This window comes from Crinia signifera, chromosome 2, assembly GCF_055691185.1.
Source record: "Crinia signifera chromosome 2, ASM5569118v1, whole genome shotgun sequence".
NCBI classification, from domain to species: Eukaryota; Metazoa; Chordata; class Amphibia; order Anura; family Myobatrachidae; genus Crinia; species Crinia signifera.
This window is the reverse complement of record NC_139218.1, coordinates 59,208,132-59,226,515: the sequence shown is the minus strand read 5'-3', so window position 1 is coordinate 59,226,515 and position 18,384 is coordinate 59,208,132. Positions and strand designations below refer to the sequence as shown.

Here is an 18,384-nt window from a genome sequence, read left to right as displayed (position 1 = left end):
CTACCCCCAGACAGCCGCTCCCATTGTAGGATCTCCTCGTTCCAGTATCTCCCCCTCAGCTGGGGACCACTCGGAACATGCCTGTAACAACACTGCTGTCCTCTCAGTATAGGAGCTCAGTGTGTAAGCTCCGCAGAAAATGGCCGCCGCCATCACGGAGCGCCTGTCCCCCATGATCCCCACCTAGCGTGAAGCCGGTTTCAGAGCGCTCCGGAGCCCAGGCAGCTTCTTAAAAGAAGCTGTAAGCGCTGCACAGGGAGGCCAGACAGCGTCTCCCATGTGCACAGTGAGCTGACAGGACGCGCCTCTGTCAGCTCCTGCTGCGCTAGCAGTGTGAGGATTCACTAATGAGAATCCTCACACTGTGCCTACCTAGCTAGTGTAGAAGTTAATAAAATAATAAAAACCCTAACTAACTCTACTCCTTCGGCTGCTCCAGCAGCCCTTTAGAATAGCACCCACTCCAGTGGGCACCTAACACGAACTGAGGAATCTGGGATGCAGTAGGGGAGGAGCCTACCCTCCAAAAGCTTTAGGATAGGTGCCTGGCTCCTGCGGACCCTCCTACATCCCAATGTGAAGCTGTGTCACCAGGACCATTGAAAGAGAAAATGTTTTTTAATCCATGGCAGAGATGTCTCCATTTTAAGGACAATTAGGCCATCTACACTTGCCACAATGTCTTACAGTCATGATATGCAGCGAGACATCATTTATTATCAAGGCTACAAAATTGCCAATCATTTTTATTCATCATGATGACATTTAATGACCTACAGTGTTTACCTTATATAGGAAATAAATCTTTTTTTTTTTTTTACACAACATTTTTTATTTTAAATTTATATAACAAATATGAGCGACGCTGGAATTTTTAGTAGATATTTTGCACATCTCTCAACATCTCCAGCAGAGATGTTGGCACTGAAAGGGTTAATTCATTGGGTATTTCAGGGATCTGTATAGAAAAAAAACAAGTCAGCACTGTAAGCAATAAATAGGCTGCATCCTTTGTACTGCTTGAATCAAACATCTGAACACAGCAGTACCTTAGAAGTACATAGCTGGACCCTGCAGTGCACACAGAATGAGTACTGTTTCCAGTAGTGTTCCATATTAGATTAATCATGTTTGGCACACAAATATGTTAGAAGTGTCCCATTGTGTAAACCGTTAATTGCAGACTACAGGAGTATTGTTTATTATACAAACATAGACTTTTAATAAAAAGACAAATCCTTTGCGGTAAATATGTACTAAACAAAGCTTGGGCTTCACTGGAAATTCATTGTTAACAGACATGCGCCTCAGGCGGGATCGCCATGGCTCACAGACAATGTCTAGGTAAACCAGGCATGTCCAACCTGTGGCCCTCCAGCTGTTGTAAAACTACACATCCCAGCATGCCTTGCCATAGTTTTAGCATTCCCTAATAGCAATACTATGGCAAGGCATGCTGGGATGTGTAGTTTCTGGAGGGCCGCAGATTGGACATGCCTAAGGTAGACAGTTAATAAATACGATGACATCAAAAAGGTCAAAATTCGGTAAGATGACACTGACAAAAGGTCGACACATGTAAAAATTTCAATTGGTTTTTCCCTTTTTCATGCTCTACCATCCACGTGGACACCGATTGGGGGTCCACGTGCTCAGATGTCCACACACCAGAAAAACCCATACAAACCTCATGTCGACCTTTTCATGTGCCAACCTTTTTCATGTCTAACCTTTGGTGCCGACCTATTGAATATCTACAGAGACACTGTCTGAACTATACCACCCCCGCCTCTGGCATCACTGTATTGTTATGTGATAATGGACATCTCTTCCCGGTCCCTGCTCTCCGATAATGAGCTGATGACACCTTGTAGATATTTCACAAATTCCTTTCTTACATCCTCTGGTTCCTCTTCTAGATTAGAATGTACCAGTGCTAATTTAGATAGTGCTGGAGCTGTAATGTAAAACAAAGAGAGAGAAAATAGGACTTATAACAAATGCTGTATCTACTGTATCCACATTCATTTTGGTTGTCAATGTAGGATCCCTACTCTCCTCTAGCTATAGGTAAACCTGTACTGGTTTAAGGTCCATACCACCTATGTCTTTCCTCTATGCAGCACAGTCCTTGATCATCCCCAAGGCTCAGACTCCCAACCTCTGAAGCCTTGCTCTCAAATATATCCGATCTATGGACCTACCCACACCTTTAAATTCATTTACCACTGCTTTCCACTCATACATCTTTAACCTTAGCATGCAGTTAATATTCAGCCTCATGCCCCATTAGCTACACCCCTGACCTGCAGCTCAGCTGTTGCTCCAGCCTCCAGGTTCTCTCCCATGCTGGCCGCTACACTGCCTCTCCGAACATTCAGATCCTGTACCAGCAAGTACAAACATACTTTGATAAACACCCCACCCATCCTCTAATATTATCTTTATAAAATGTCCATTCTCTCCTACAGAGTTTTTAAATGTAATAAATCATATTAAAAGTAAATCATAATTCTCTCTTTGAGCCAGATGTATCAAGCTTCAAAAAGTGATAAAATGGAGCCAATCAGCTCCTAACTGCCATGTTACAGGCTGTGTTTGAAAAATGACAGGTAGCAGCTGATTGGCTGGTTGCTGATCACTCTCCACTTCATCACTTTTTGAAGCTTGATCCATTTGGCCCTTTGAATCCGCTTACAGAAAGTCTCAGTTATAACGTTTTTGGCAAATACAAATTTTTATGGATGTACTGTATGATCTTATGGGTATGGGCCATAGAGTCAACCTAATAACCTTATCCGAGGCATGTCCAAACTGTGGCCCTCCAGCTGTTGTGAAACTACACATCCCAGCATGCCTTGCCATAGTTTTAGCATTCCCTAATACCGAAACTGTGGCAAGGCATGATGGGACTTATAGTTTCACAACAGCTGGATGTTTGGATATGTCTGCATTATCCCATTCTTACATTGTAGTTGTTAATCTTTCTCTATTAAAGCCAATTATCTGCCACAGAACTGACAACACTGGTATTATACTACCACCTAGTGTTAAAAGACTGAAATCACATGAAACAATTAAAAATGAGCAAATAGGCGACAGTGGTTTTGTTATAGTAGTAAATGTAAATGGTAGGTTATAGATTTAAAAAAAAAAAAGTAACAAGCAATATTTATCTCTCATGATTATAATTTAAAAAACTTAAAACAATAATAATTGTTATATAAAATGTATTAAAACCAGATAATTTTCTTTCTATAGACATATACACTAAAAGGACAAAAGTATTCAAACCAAAAGGTACTGTAATGACATTGTATTCAAATACATATATTTGAATTGGTCCCCCTTTTGCAGCTAGAACAGCTTCCACTCTTTGTGTCCATTCATTCTGTTGCGCATTTATGAGTTCAGGCACCGATGTTGAATGAGAAGGCCTAGCTCACAAGCCTTGTCCCAGTTCATCCCAAAGGTGCTCAATGGGATTGAGGTCAGGACGTTGGGGGTTATTCTGGTTCACTCGCAAAGGCAAATTCACTCTCAGATGCACTGCAGGTGTGGCTGATGTAACATGTGCAGAGTGAGTTCAGGTGCCCATACACTGCTGCAATATCTAGCAGCAGTGTACGGACACTTGATACCCTGCGAGCGGCCGGGACCTTCCTGGGTGGCAGGGATGCATGCAATCCGTCACAATTTGCTGTGATGGATCGCATGTGTTCCTGCTTCCCACCCGTCTCGCCACCTTGAGGGAGGTCCAAGGTCGGGTGGTCGGACAGCCAGGAGGTCCGACCACCCAACACAGGTCCGATGCGCATGGGAACACACATCGGACCCGAAGGCATGTCATGGACAGACAATTTTGTATGATTTAACGGCCCAATTGGTTGCAATTCCCTGAATATAAATGAATCCCATTCATGTGAACTAGGGGTATTATCCCAAATAGAACAATGCCCATCGCAGATCTTTAAATACATTGTATACGGGTTCATCAGCAAGAGAGACTGCCGTTTAAAGACCACTAGAGTAGTTGGGAAACCCTTTCTCCTTAGACTGTAGATATGAATATACCTTTGTTGCCAGATACCATTTCCAATTTGATAAATACAGATACATAAAAATTATTACCAGGCCACAGAGGTACATAAGCAGGGCTATTTTTCAGCAGGCTCCAGCAATAACTGAGGCCCTTATTCTAGTTCACTCTTTCTGACAAAATATTTCTTAGATGGACAAAACCATGTGCACTGCAGGTGAGGCAGGTGTTACTTGTGCAGAGATAATTAGATTTGGGTTGGGTTTTACACCTGCCTCACCTGCAGTGCACATGGTTTTGTCCATCTAAGAAATATTTTGTCAGAAAGAGTGAACTAGAATAAGGGCCTCAGTTCCTGCTGGAGCCTGCTGAAAAATAGCCCTGTACATAAGTAATATGAGATAAGTATCCCATACTACTATTTTTAGATTATCATCCTTTTTCAACCACATCCTCCATCTTTATCTTACCACACACTGCACCTTCATCCAAGTATCCGGTTTTATTGACATACTTACATAGATGTGGCCTCTCTGCCTGATTGCCTGATCCTGGCTTGACATGTGCGATCAGAAGACACTGGTTGTCTTGTAATCGCTGTTGCTGGATAAAGTTAATGTGCCACATTTCAATTTCTTTCAGGTGACTTGGAATGTCTGCATTAAACACAATAATGACTCCATGGGAATCTTTCATTAGGGCAGGCCAGGAACTCTCAAACCTGCAATAGCGAAAGAAGAGACCAAATAAACGATAAAACAAAAGTGAAATATGAAATGTGCTCAAAAATAATGCAGAACACTAAAGAAAAGATGCGGACATACACTTTAAAATATCTCCTTATAGGCGGCCACATAAGAGAGTCGTATGCAAGGTTGGTTTTGTAAGCGTTGGAGTGATGTTTTGACACTGAGAATAAACCGCACAGCGAATGAGCCGCGATGGTCTTGCAGCATTGTTCGCAGTGAGGATTTATTACAGTCAGGAAGCATTTGTGTGTTGTAGTGGGGGAGTGGCTACTCAAAAGGAGGCGTGTCACAGCTAGCTACTGCAATTCTAATTGCAGTTAAAATGGCTCTGTTGTCTTATTGCCAGCAGCCACAGGGTGTTTATTCAATGTCCAATGTTGGCCCAATAGTTGTGTCTTTGGACTCAATTCAGCAATTCAGAGAAGTCACCAGTGGGCATCGCAATACAAATCCCAGTAGCGCACGCAGGGGGGGTTTCTGAGTACCCAGAAACCCCCCCAGGAGTCTAAGGGCCTTAGGCTGAAAGCTGAGGGTCCCCTCTTTCCATGGATATAAGAATTTTAAAAATCGGCCCTTGGGAACCGGAGATATCGGACTTCAAAGCAGTGATCCCCATCCAAGCCTGTTAATTGCTCTTCCCAGTCAGATATTTCAGGTTCTGTCTGATTTAGAGTTTTTCTGAGGATAAATTCCAAAAGCTGGGACTCTCCCCCTTTGAAGGACACTAGTAGCTTGTCTCTACTGTTCCCAGAACCAGAGATATCAGCCTTCCAGCAGCTGGTTACTGCTCCAGCTCCACACACCTGGTATGTAGTTTTATATACTCGTTGGCAGATTGCTCTGCCTCCTGAAATCTGATCCCCTAGTCCCCAATACCATTTGGTAGGTGGGATTCTCTAGTTTTTAATTCCATTAAAATCTAAGAAATCTATTTCTGGGAACTGGAGATATCTGCAGTCAAGCAAGCTGTCCTACCACCTGCGTTTGCCACTGAATCCAAAGATATTTTCACACAGCCATGGCTTGCAGATTTGCAGCTGCTGTGGCATTAGCATACATCTCTGCATCAGGCCCAGGGTTCCCAGTTATTATTATAGTACAAAACCAAATAGATACCACAGCAGGAACATTTTGAACTTTTTTCAATTGATAAAAATCAAAACAATTTTATTAAGTTAAAAAAAAAAAAAAAAGGTTCTCCGCTAATAACTAGATCCCCCAACAATTACTTTTCCTAGGCCCAGAGCTAGGAAAGGTGTGGGAGAAAATGTGGGACCTGGTAATGCAGCTGGGTTAAGCTCAGCCCATCAGCCGTATTACCAGCCTTTATTGTTAATAAACGTCTCCCGGGTGTCAGTGTAGGAGACTACGGGGGAAATTTACTAAGATGTGTATTCTACTTCACATGTGATGTTGGGCAACCAATCAGAATCGACTTGTTATTTATTTAGCACCCTCTAGAAGATAGTAGACAGGATCTGATTGGTTGCCCATAGCAACATCACATGTGAAGTCGAATACACATCTTAGTAAATGTCCCCCTACATGTTACAATGATGATAGGCGCTACCCATTCTACCATATGCAGATGTTGCATCTAAGTTTGTTATTGTCCTAAAGCAAGGTACAGGTATTTACTTGTGATCGCCTCCACAGTCCCATAGTTCAACTTCACATCCGGGTCCCTTGTTTCCATTAACATTTGGACACTCAAATTCTAATATTCTGCAAATAAAAAAATAGATTCATTATAATGTAGTAGAACCATAACAAAAATAAAAAAATATTAAGAAAATCTGCACTTTAATATGATTATGTACTCTCCTGAGGAGCTGCCCATTATCCTACAGTCAGGGAAAGTTTACAATAAGTCCTCGTACACTCTGCACATCTGTTCATGACTAGAATGGTGCCTTTGTTATAGAGTATAAAAGAAATCTAACCGGTTTTCTGCATAAAACAATGTAAAACACATGCAAGATATAAAACAAACAATGAAAAGAAAGAAAAAAAAAAGTATAGAAACAAACATCTATTTCTTTCATTTTAGTATATTGTAGAAACATTTCTGACTGTTTTTTTTCATTCTCCATCTTTATAAGAAATATAATAAAATAATATTTATGTGGGATGTATTATCCTGAGGCCCAGTATCCAGAGGACTCCAAAAATAAGAGAGATATAATAAATAATTCTTGGTGCTCGGTTGTGGGGGTGATGTCATATGCACAGACACGCCTCCTTTTATAATCACTATGAGGAGCTCTGCTGTAATTAGCAAGAACCTAAAAGGGAATACTGGTTGCAAACTCAAATATGACAAATGACTGCCTAGTTTAATGAGCATTTACAATTTATTTGCTGAACAGACTGAAATGTTACTTTTGAGCTCCCACCTAATGATGAATATTCTGACTCTGCTTTTCTATCTTTCGCATGATGTATAGTAAATGCAACATAGGATACACGGAATGGCAATTGCTCAAATCAAAGATTTCCACAGCACACCATAACGGGCCAGCAAATGTGACATACATCCTATATGATAATAGCAATGTAGAGGTCTCAGGTACATATACTGTACAGTATATTGCAAACACATGGTAAGCCACCAGCTCTGGTTGTTCTGCTACATAATAATATCTCTACAGGGTAGATGTATAAAGCAGTGATAAGGGAGGAGAAATGAGCCAGAGAAGTGGCCCATGGCAGCCAATCAACACTGAAGTAACATTTATAATTTACATAATATAAAATTATATAGAGCAGCTGATTGGTTGCCATGGGCCACTTCTCCTCTGGCTCACTTCTACCTTATCACTGCTTCATACATCTGCCCTTATATTTCTAAACTGGTGTGCCTCCAGTGGAGTTGGCTCTCAGTTTAGAAATATATAAATGTATGACCCAAAATAGATGCTATTATCATGAATCCCAGACGACCATGCAAAGTAAATGGTTAATGGGTCAGTGAACCATACAATTTGACCAATAGTGTCTATACTCAAGCAAAGCATCCCTAATCTTAAGCATTCTGCATAATAAGTATTTTGTCCCATTTGTAATATGCACAGGAGCCTTGGGCTCAATTCTAACCTGGAAACAATGTTTTGTGTCCTTTTTATGCATTTCCTGTTTTCGTATGCGTTTCCTCCTGTAGTTCATATACAGTATGTACTATATACTGGCATACCTCCCAACAGTCCCGATTTTATCGGGACAGTCCCGATTGTCAGGGCCTGTCCCGCTGTCCCACCCGCGGGCGGCAGTGTCCCGCGGTGTGGGGGGGCTGTTGGGAGTCCCCCCTGTCAGCTGCTAAGCAGCGGGGAATAAACGCTGTGCGCCAGGGGGCTGGGGGCATGGCTAGAGGCTCACAGAGCCTCTGGGTCATGCCCCCATAGCTGCAAAATGGGGGCGTGGCCTCGCGGGAGCCGCAAGTATAGGCCACGCCCCCAAATTAGGTCACGCCCCCGGAAATTTCGGCACGCCTCCGGCGCGCAGCAGCAGCGTCCCGCCTCCTAATCTGCGAAAGTTGGGAGGTATGTACTGGTAGCATAATGACTAAAATGCCATGTGTTTCTATATACATTATCTGAACTAGGGCTAATGTGCAGGCATTCTGATTATTCAGAACTGAATTATATGTTAGTGCTAATTAAATAAAGGGTAGTAACGATAGCAAACAATGCTTGGTCGTCACGATAGAAGCACGCTAATTATATAATGGCAGAGAAAGTCCTTTATTAGTATTATAATAATTTATTTCTATGGTGCCACAAGGGTTCTGCAGCGCCTAACAATAAATGCATGAACATCAAGAATAAAACAATGAAATTACAAATTACAGTCCAAGTCAATTTAGGCCAAGTACATGGTAAATAAAGACAGTTGCATCAGGGGACAGTACACTGAATTATTAGGGTGGCAGAAATATACAGTATATATTTTAAAGCACACGAGGAGAGTGTTTCCGGAGAGAGCTTACATTCTAAAGAGGGAGGGGCAGGCAGACAGGAGTGATGAAGAAGGGGTAGAAGTGAACATAAACAGGAGGTTAGGATGAGAGATGGCTGAGTTTAACAAAGTGGGTCTTGATAGCCCATTTAAAGTTTTGTAGGGCAATGGAGAGTCTGATAAGGAGATATACTGTTATCATCATCCACTTCTTAACATATATAGGCCTAACCATTCAAAGAGAACATAACACACATGGCATAATGGTTAGCATTTCTAGGGTCATGGGATCAATCCTAGCAAGGGCCCTATATGTATAGCATTTATGTGTGTCCACCATGATTGCGTGGATTTCATCCAAGTTCTTTTCTCTCTTCCTATGGTCTCAAAACATTTTTGTATTTTAAATAAATAATAACTCTAGTGTGTGTGTGTGTGTGTGTGTGTGTGGTAGATTGTGCAATCCACTGGCGCAGGGACTAATGTGAATAAGTAAGTCAGGGTTGCCGACCCTCCCGGAATTACCGGGAGTCTCCCGAAAATCGGGTCCCCCTCCCAGCCCCCCGGAAGGGTGGGCAACCCTCCCAGAATCAGGGGGACCCCCACTGATTTAAATGCCGCAATCCGCGGGTCTCAGAGGAGGGGGCGGAGCTAAAAAGACACACTTGTGTCATTTAGCCCCGCCCCTCCATGGAGATCAGTGATTTCGGGTATTGCCAGAAATGGGGGAGGGGCGTAATGACATCACAGTCAAGCCCCGCCCCCGAACGGGTAATGAAAGTCTCCTCTCCGGGCTTCTCGAGCATTTCAAAGTCGGCAACCCTGAAGTAAAGGCCCATACACACTTGAAGATTTTCATTTCAAAAGACTTTGCCAAAATCTGTGATAGATACAGCTATCACCAAAGTAGTTTGTACACACTGAGCTATTTTCCCCAAAGAGCGAGAGATTATCAGGAGGCGAAAGACTTTGCTGAAAATCTTTCATTATAAGGCTATTTACATAATGGGCTGGGTTTGAATTCCAAGGGTGGGAGCAGGGGCCATTTTATTCCTGTTCTTGGTGCCTGATGCAGAACTAATTGCTGGGCTGCGTATATTCAGAGCCCAGCACAAGTAAACTCCACCCCGCGCCGCCCTGACCGGGCAAAATCCCACCCATGTGCACGGAAAACATTTCATTTCAATGAACAATTGAACAATTCAATGATGCTTCAGCTCACAACTCGCTAGTGAATCGGAACTTGCGGCCCGGCAGCCAATCAGGCATCAGTGGCTCTTGATTGGCTGCTGGGCCCCAAGCTCCGATTGGCTCATGAGTCGCAAACCGGGGCATCATTTGAAATAGTCACGCCACAGACGGATGGACCTGCTCTGAGATAGCCGGTTTTCCCACCGTTCTGCCCGGCTGTCTCCTTTAGCGATGTAGGCAGGGCCAGACAACAGGGCAAAGTGAGCTGACGGAACGCAGTTCCACCCCAGTCCGGCTCACTTTAACCCCAGGTGGCAGTGGTGTAACTAGGGCTCAGCAGCCCTAGCAGTGGCGGGGGGGGGGGGAGCAGGCGCCAAAGGGACGCAGGGACACGGCGTTCACAGAGGCTCGTCCTTACACACTGGCCGCCACTCGCCCTTACACACTGGCCGCTGCTTCCCTGTCCTCACTCCCGGGCCCTGATGGATCAAAGCAGCAGAGGTACTGTTCTGTGTACCTGCGCTGTCAGCGCATTTTGGGGGGGGGGCTGTTTGGTGGCGATGGCTAGGGGGGGGGGCTGTTTGGCGGCAGTGGCGAGGGGTGGCAGAATTTTTATGCCCGGGGGGGGGGGGGGGGGAGCTATAATTGTACTACTGCCTGGTGGGCAGTGATGCCAAAAATATATACATTGCTGGCCCGTGGCAGCAATGCATATATTACTGGCATATGAGTAACATTGGTGGGCAGTGATGACAATAATATATACATTGTTGGCCTGTTGCCAGAAATGTATATATTACTGCCTAATTAATCATCATTGGTGCCCAGTGGTGCCAGTAATATACATTGCTGACCTTTGCCAGCAATGTATATATTACTGGCTAATTAATAATCATTGGTGCACAGTGGTGCCAGTAATATATACATTGCTGACCTGTGCCAGCAATGTATATATTACTGACTTAACATTGGTGGCCAGCGGTGTGCTCCGTTTTGAGCAGGGCGGGGGGCGGGGCCAGCACCGCTTTGTGTTCTGGGGATGGGAGAGCCGGGTGATCAGCGGGGGAGCAGGGGCTGCAGGTCTTTGCAGCAGCAGCAGCCAGCCGGCCCGGAGATGATGAGCGGGGCGGCGCGGTGTGGATTAGGACCATCAGCAGGGTGAGTATATATGACACTGGCGAGGGGGCGGGGGGAGGCAGCGGGGCGGGCCGCCGGGCTGAAAGTGGTTAATCTTTCAGCCCAGGGCAGCGTACACACATGGCGATGATGGATGAAAAACCATCCATCATCGCCACATCTGCTGGTAAAACCAGCAGATGAACCACTTAACTAGCGATGATGCGGGAGCGCGCATCATCGCTAGTCGGCAATCTGGGGGGCATACACACTGGGCGATTTTCATCTGAAAATCAGTCAAAACTGCTGTTTTGACCGATTTTCAGCTGAAAATCGTTAAGTGTGTATGAGCCTTAAGTAAGATGCAATATGTAGGTGCCACTAATGAATGACTGTTGTATATTACCTTACACCTTGTGTTGGACTGTATTCTCCACCAATATATTCTGTAGCATCTGCTATAAAGTTTGCCAAAGCAGTCTTTCCACACTGAAAGAGAAACAAACAGGAATGGTTCCCAGGAAGCCAAAGTTAAAATGTATTTGACAGCATAATACCCCAGTTCTTCATTGCATAGTTTTACAATTAGACTTTAGGAGCCTATTAATCATTAAACAAACAAAGAGCTGACTAAAGCCCTGTACACACGTGATGGCGGGTGCCCCGTGCTGAGCAAGCCGCTTAAGCACAGATCGCTCAGCACACATCGATGTACCTGCGATGTGTGCTCAGCAATCTGTGTGAGGCAGTGTTTTGACAAGGCTTATAGGGAAAACACTGTGATCTAAGCAGGATTACAGTGCATGCATGGTCTAGCTCTGCAGACGATGGCAATACACAGGACTACACATCGCCGTAATGTGTACACACGGAGCGATCTGTGCTTCATTTCTAAGCAAGAGCAATTCCCTTCATCCCCCAAATCACTAAAATGTGCGTTATGGAATGCACGCTCTGTTGGCAACAAATTAACATCCATCAACGACCTCTTCATTTCAAACAACTTCAACCTGCTGGCTATAACAGAAACATGGCTCTCACAATCAGACACAGCCTGTCACATGGTGATCTCCACTTCACACACACACCCAGGCCTGGTGACAGCAGAGTAGGTGGGGTTGGAATATTACTATCCCAATCCTTCACATACAAAGTTATACCACAGGTTCCATCACTCACATCCACATCATTTGAAGTACATTGCATCAGAACTTACACTCCTTTCTCGCTGCGTGTTGCAGCTATCTATCGCCCACCTGGGCAGCCAACACGATTTCTGGAAGATTTTTCTGCCTGGCTCCCTCACTTCCTTTCCGCTGACATCTCAACCATCATCATGGGTGACTTCAACATTGCTATTGATAGCCCAAAATCTGCTGCTCATGCCTCCAAACTACTCTCTCTAACCTCCTCTGTCGGCCTCTTCCAATGGACTGACTCCTCTACTCATTGGGATGGCCACTGTCTTGATCTGATATTCACTAAGCTGTGCTCAGTGTCAGAATTCACCAATTCTCCTTTCCCTCTCTCAGATCACAACCTTATCACCTGCATGCTGTCCTCTAGTACTTCTAACTCAAAAACACAGAAATCCTTTAATCCACCTCAAGCCCGCAGAAATATTAATGATATTAATTTTCAAGTACTCTCCTCCTCACTGCAACAACAGCTTGCTCCTATTTCTGCATTCACTACTCCTGAGATGGCGGTATCACACCTAAACCTAACCCTCAAAATAGCCCTGGATGAAGTGGCTCCAGTTACCCACCACACTTCACGTAGGCCTAGACGCCAACCGTGGCACTCTAAATTAATGAGACACCTACAAAATATCTCACGCAAAGCTGAGCGTAAATCTCACAGTCCAATGGATTTCTTTACATATAAGAATATCTACCAGTACTATAGTTATGCCCTGGAAACTGCCAAACAAACATATTTCCAAACTCTCATTTCTGCTCAAGCTTCTAACCCAAAACGTATTTTTAATACATTTAAATCCCTTCTCAACCCTCCCTCACCCAAGCCACCAACCACTATCCATGCACAAGATCTTGCTTCCTACTTCAGGGATAAGATTGACAAGATCAGAGATGAATTGGTATGCTCCAACTCAGTTGGTGATATGCTCAATTCCATACCTGAGCCCTCTGAAGCATTTGCTTCATTTGATCCCACAAATGAAGATGAAGTATCTGCACTTTTCTCTGCCTCCCACTCTACTACCTCTCCTCTTGACCCTATACCCTCGCAAATAAGTCTCCTGTGCTCATTCTAATCTTAACTAAAATCTGTAACCTCTCTTTCTCTACTGGTGTCTTTCCTTCATTGTTCAAACAAGCAGTTATTACTCAGATTCTGAAAAAACAGAATTCTGATCCAAGCTCTCTCTCAAACTACCGTCCCATTTCTCAACTTCCATGCACCTCCAAACTACTTGAAAGACTTGCTTATACTCGCCTCACACACTTTCTTAACTCGCACAACTTAATGGACCCGCATCAGTCAGGCTTTCGTGCCCAACACTCCACAGAGACAGCACTGACTAAAGTTGTGAATGATCTGGTCACTGCCAAGTCTAAAGGCCACTACTCACTACTAATTCTTCTAGATCTCTCTGCTGCTTTTGACACTGTTGACCACACACTTCTCATACAAACACTACAATCCATAGGTCTTAAAGACACAGCCCTCTCTTGGTTCTCATCCTACCTCTCTAACCGCTCCTTTAGTGTTCGTTTCTCTGATTCTACCTCCTCTTCGCTACCTCTTTCAGTTGGAGTACCTCAGGGTTCAGTTTTAGGTCCCCTGCTTTTCTCAATCTATACCTCATCTCTTGGCAAACTAATCAGCTCCTTTGGATTTCAGTATCATCTGTATGCGGATGATACTCAGCTCTACCTATCCTCCCCGGACCTGTCCCCATCTGTATTGAGCCGTGTCTCTGAATGCCTTTCTGCTGTTTCATCCTGGATGTCATCTCGCCACCTCAAACTTAATATCTCAAAAACAGAATTAGTTATATTTCCGCCAATAAATAGTAGTTACCAACCTGATATCTCTATCGCTGTTGAGAAGATGACAATCACTCCTACCTCTCAAGCTCGCTGCCTAGGTGTTATCCTTGACTCAGAACTTACCTTTGTACCCCACATTCAATCTGTCTCAAAATCATGCCACATGCACCTAAAAAACATATTTAAAATTCGCCCTTACCTTACACAAGACACTGCAAAAACTCTAATCCATGCTCTCATCATCTCACGCATTGATTATTGCAATAGTCTCCTTATTGGCCTTCCCCAATACAGACTCTCACCACTACAGTCCATTATGAATGCAGCTGCAAGGCTAATCTTCCTAGCCAGACGTTCATCGTCTGCAAAGCTACTCTGTCAGTCACTTCATTGGTTACCTGTATTCTACCGTATTCAATACAAAATTATTTTACTTACACACAAAGCCATAAACCAAACTACACCAACATACATATCTTCTCTTATCTCAAAATATCATCCAACATGACCTCTACGCTCCTCCCAAGATATGCGTCTCTCATCCACACTCATTACTTGCTCCCATTCCCGACTGTAGGACTTTCTTCGGGCTGCACCCACTCTGTGGAATGCCCTCCCAAGCACAATAAGACTCTCCTCCAGTCTTCAAACCTATAAGCGTTCCCTAAAAACTCATCTCTTCAGGCAAGCTTATCAAATTCCAGAACCAGTCATAGAACCTTGCATTCTGGTGGAATCGATGCAATAAAGAATACAGTATCTATCCTTATGTATCAATGCCTATTTCCCTATAGATTGTAAGCTTGCGAGCAGGGCCCTCCTACATTTTGACTGTCTGTAAATACTCTGTTTTGTTGTATCACTGTCTGCTATTGTAAAGCGCAACGGAATATGCTGCGCTATATAAGAAACTGTTAATAAATAAATAAATAAATAAATAAATTAGCAATCTGGTCAGATTGCATAGAGAAAATAGGACTTAAATCGCCCTGTCTGTATGCCCCATAAGGTAGAAGACACATATAGCTGAAGCCATTGTTGTTATTTTATGGACAGGTCCACAGCATGCTTGGCAACTCTCTGGGGATGACTGGCAGAGTCACAAATCTGAAGGTGCTTACCTGGAGTCCCAAAAACATAGCCAGGCCCAGCAGGCTGCCACCTTCTTGAGCAAAGTAGGTGTCCTAGGGATTTTATGAATCTCATCATCATGGCCCCACTAACCCCACCACCCTCACTGGACATTTTTGTTCCCTCCAGGACTTAACCAGAAGGGGCTTTAAAAAAAAAAAAAAAGAACAGCGTGTTGGGTCCAAGGTGTTGTGCTAGCAGATTTTAGATAATTGAAGCTAATTTTAGGTTTTAATAAATGTCCTGGTTACGGAAGAGCCAAACCTCTGTTTTTGTTCTGTAGATCCAACTTCCCCCTCACCCACCATGTACAGTATTAAGTTATTTATTCTTCCAGTTCACTTTTTGTTTTTTCCATTGCATTCTATTATGTCATGTGTGTGTATGTATGTACTTGTTCCACTAACCTGGTCTTACTACAGACGAGGTGCAGCTAGGTTGTTCTTTAGTAGCCATAGCGGACGTGAGATGTGACTGTGGGGCACCTCCCCTTTTGTCCTGCTCCAAGAGAAGATTTGAGCCTGTCCTTGAGTAGCATCTAGTCTGGCAGAAAAGGGGGGTGGTTTCTCCACAGTCCTGTTTTGGGGGCTATTTAGCATAAAAAACCTTTTTCTGTGTAAAGAGACTTCCTAATGACCCTGTCTTAGTAAAGTGGATGGCAGTAAAGTGATGGCTATAACTATCACTTTAAATGTCTTTTTTTTTAAGCTGTGCAGGAGCCACAAGCACATACATGTGCAGTGTGTTGTTATCATAAGTGGCCTGGGAGGTGCATGGGGGCTATTAGGAATGCTTGGGAGATTTTTGGCAATATTCAATTGATGCTGGATCCGGCATCCATTATTCAATTCATCGGCCAAATCCTGATGTTGGATTTGGCCGATGATTGACACTCACCCGGCCGGCGCATGGACCGGGTGAGTGCGGTAGCGAGAGACGGCGGGAGACGGTGGTGGAGCCTGGATGGAGCCGTCCTCCCTGCCTCAATCCGGCATCTTGTTATGCCGGATTGAGAATGAAACACAGCAGTTTTGGCTGTGTTTCCGTCAAAAGCAGGTGAATTAACGGCTCTTCCGTCAATCCACCTGCTTTTCGGCATGTTGAAACATTTTGACATGCCGAAAAAAACAAGCTAATATTGAATACATTCCGATGTATTAATGTCGAAAATTGCAGTCTTTTCAGCAAGACAGCAGTTTCGACACATATTGAATATACCCCATTGCCTTTGTAAAGTTCTGAAGGTGGCTGTTCACTAATGGAGCCAAACATTAAAAACAATAAATAAGCTGTTGGGAGCTTTATATGGATTCAGTACTGAATCCCGGCGGTCGGGATCCCGGCGTTCAGAATCCCGACAGACAAAATCCCGACAAGGGGGGGGACGTGGATTGCCCCCCCCTTGCGGGCTCGCTGCGCACGCCACGCAGCGGGTCCGGTGCCTCGCTACGCTCGACACACTAATTTATTCTCCCTCCAGGGGTGTCGTGGACACCCACGGAGGGAGAATGTGTCGGGATTTCGGCGTCGGGATTCTGAATGCCGGGATTCTGAATGCCGGGATTTTAACTGCATCCCCTTTATACAGTACATTTGGCTAGAATGCGATCCCATAAGAGGTACTGTTAAGGGGTGTTAGTTTATATAATGTGAGTTCAGGACTTTACAAAAAAAAAAAATGTCAATGCGGTTCCTAAACTGTTTTTGTGTAGCTGCACCCTACATAAATGCTGTTTTATTTAATGCATTGTCAGCATTTGCAATAACATAATAAATAATATTGTGTGGATATTTTTCTAAATACATATTGCTATAGAACAGATAACATGTTATACATTATAGTGCTGTTGCACTCTAAATCAGTGGTTCTCAACCACGGTCCTCGAGGACCCCCAACAGTGAACGATCCAGGTCTCCTGACTGTTGCACAGGTGCACTCATTATTTACTGACACATTTTAAAAGGTCACAGGTGGAGCAAATTAGTTAACCTGTGATTCTGTGTGAAGACCTGGAAAATGTGCACTGTTGGGGGTCCTTGAGGACCGAGGTTGAGAACCACTGCTCTAAATGAAGTGTAATGAGCCTACTACCTGAAGGTGGAGTGCCATAGCAGTATATCATGTTGCTTCTAGGGGGTCTTCAGTGCAGAGGAGGTAGATTATTGCCTGCCTTGGCATGTCATACCTACAGTATATACAGGGCTTCCATCAGAAATTGCGGAGCCAGGATTGAAAAAATTGTACGTGTTCCCCCACCTGTTTATATTGTATACTGTTTACTTGTTCCCACCATTGCTGTTGCACAGCAAACCAAATACAATTTCCTAGTATATGCAAGTATACCTGGCCAAATAAAGTTGATTCTGAAAATAGACAGAGCCCCTTTCCCTTCTCGAATCCCCAGTGTGCCTGGTGAGACCTCTGATGCACTGGCCGCATTACTAAGCTTCTACATTACAAGGGAAATTGGAACTTTACGACAAATTAAAATTATATAAAAAAAAAAAAGAGAGAGAGATAAACCCACTATAAAACAGTCTACAAACTCCTATTATCACAATAACATTGCATCACCCTCCAACTAAAACAAGGTAACAGTAACCATAAAGAGACATCTATACTCCACAGACTGCATGGAACTGGTAACGCAGCCATCAGTAAATAATGATTGTGCACATACCTCACTAGGACCCACAACCAGGACTTTTGCCTTCAGCATCTTCACTCTAAACGTAAGGAGTAGGACTGTAGGACGCAGAGAGCGGGGGAGAGGAGCCAGGGAGAGACGGTGCTGTCCCTAATAGCTTTACACGGGGCTAATAATATCAGGCAACACGCGTCTTCTCCCCGGGTCTCCTGCTCTGATCATCGGTCTGCAATTTGTAAATAAACTCACTGCGGCCTACTCCTCGCCGCGTCCTCACTGTTGCCATAACAACCGCTCTGGTGCTCATTGGTTGCAGCCGTTTCCATGGTTACATTACTGGGTAAATCTCTCCTATGCTGTAAAGTTTCGCGCTCGCACATTCGACACAACTCACATCACACGCCGGCCGCTGTGTGCTGTCCAAAATTAGCGAATTTACCGCGCCTACAGTGGCCCATTTACCACCATAATAGAGCTCAATGGCAATATGATCATATATCTCCCAACATGACTCTCTCCAGGAGGGACAGAATGCTCTG

General features: G+C 44.1%; 1 protein-coding gene across 1 annotated transcript; it reads right to left on the bottom strand.

Annotated features, from left to right (window-relative positions):
• Nucleotides 1-754: 754 nt before the first annotated feature.
• Nucleotides 755-17,953, bottom strand: IFT22 (intraflagellar transport 22). Its single transcript, XM_083172205.1, has 5 exons — nt 17,879-17,953; nt 11,456-11,538; nt 6,427-6,513; nt 4,558-4,760; nt 755-1,957 (listed from the first exon to the last, which is right to left on the bottom strand). Exons 1-5 carry the CDS (start codon nt 17,915-17,917, stop codon nt 1,809-1,811), a joined length of 561 nt encoding a protein of 186 aa, XP_083028331.1. The 5' UTR covers nt 17,918-17,953; the 3' UTR covers nt 755-1,808.
• Between the last annotated feature and the right edge of the window lie 431 nt (nt 17,954-18,384).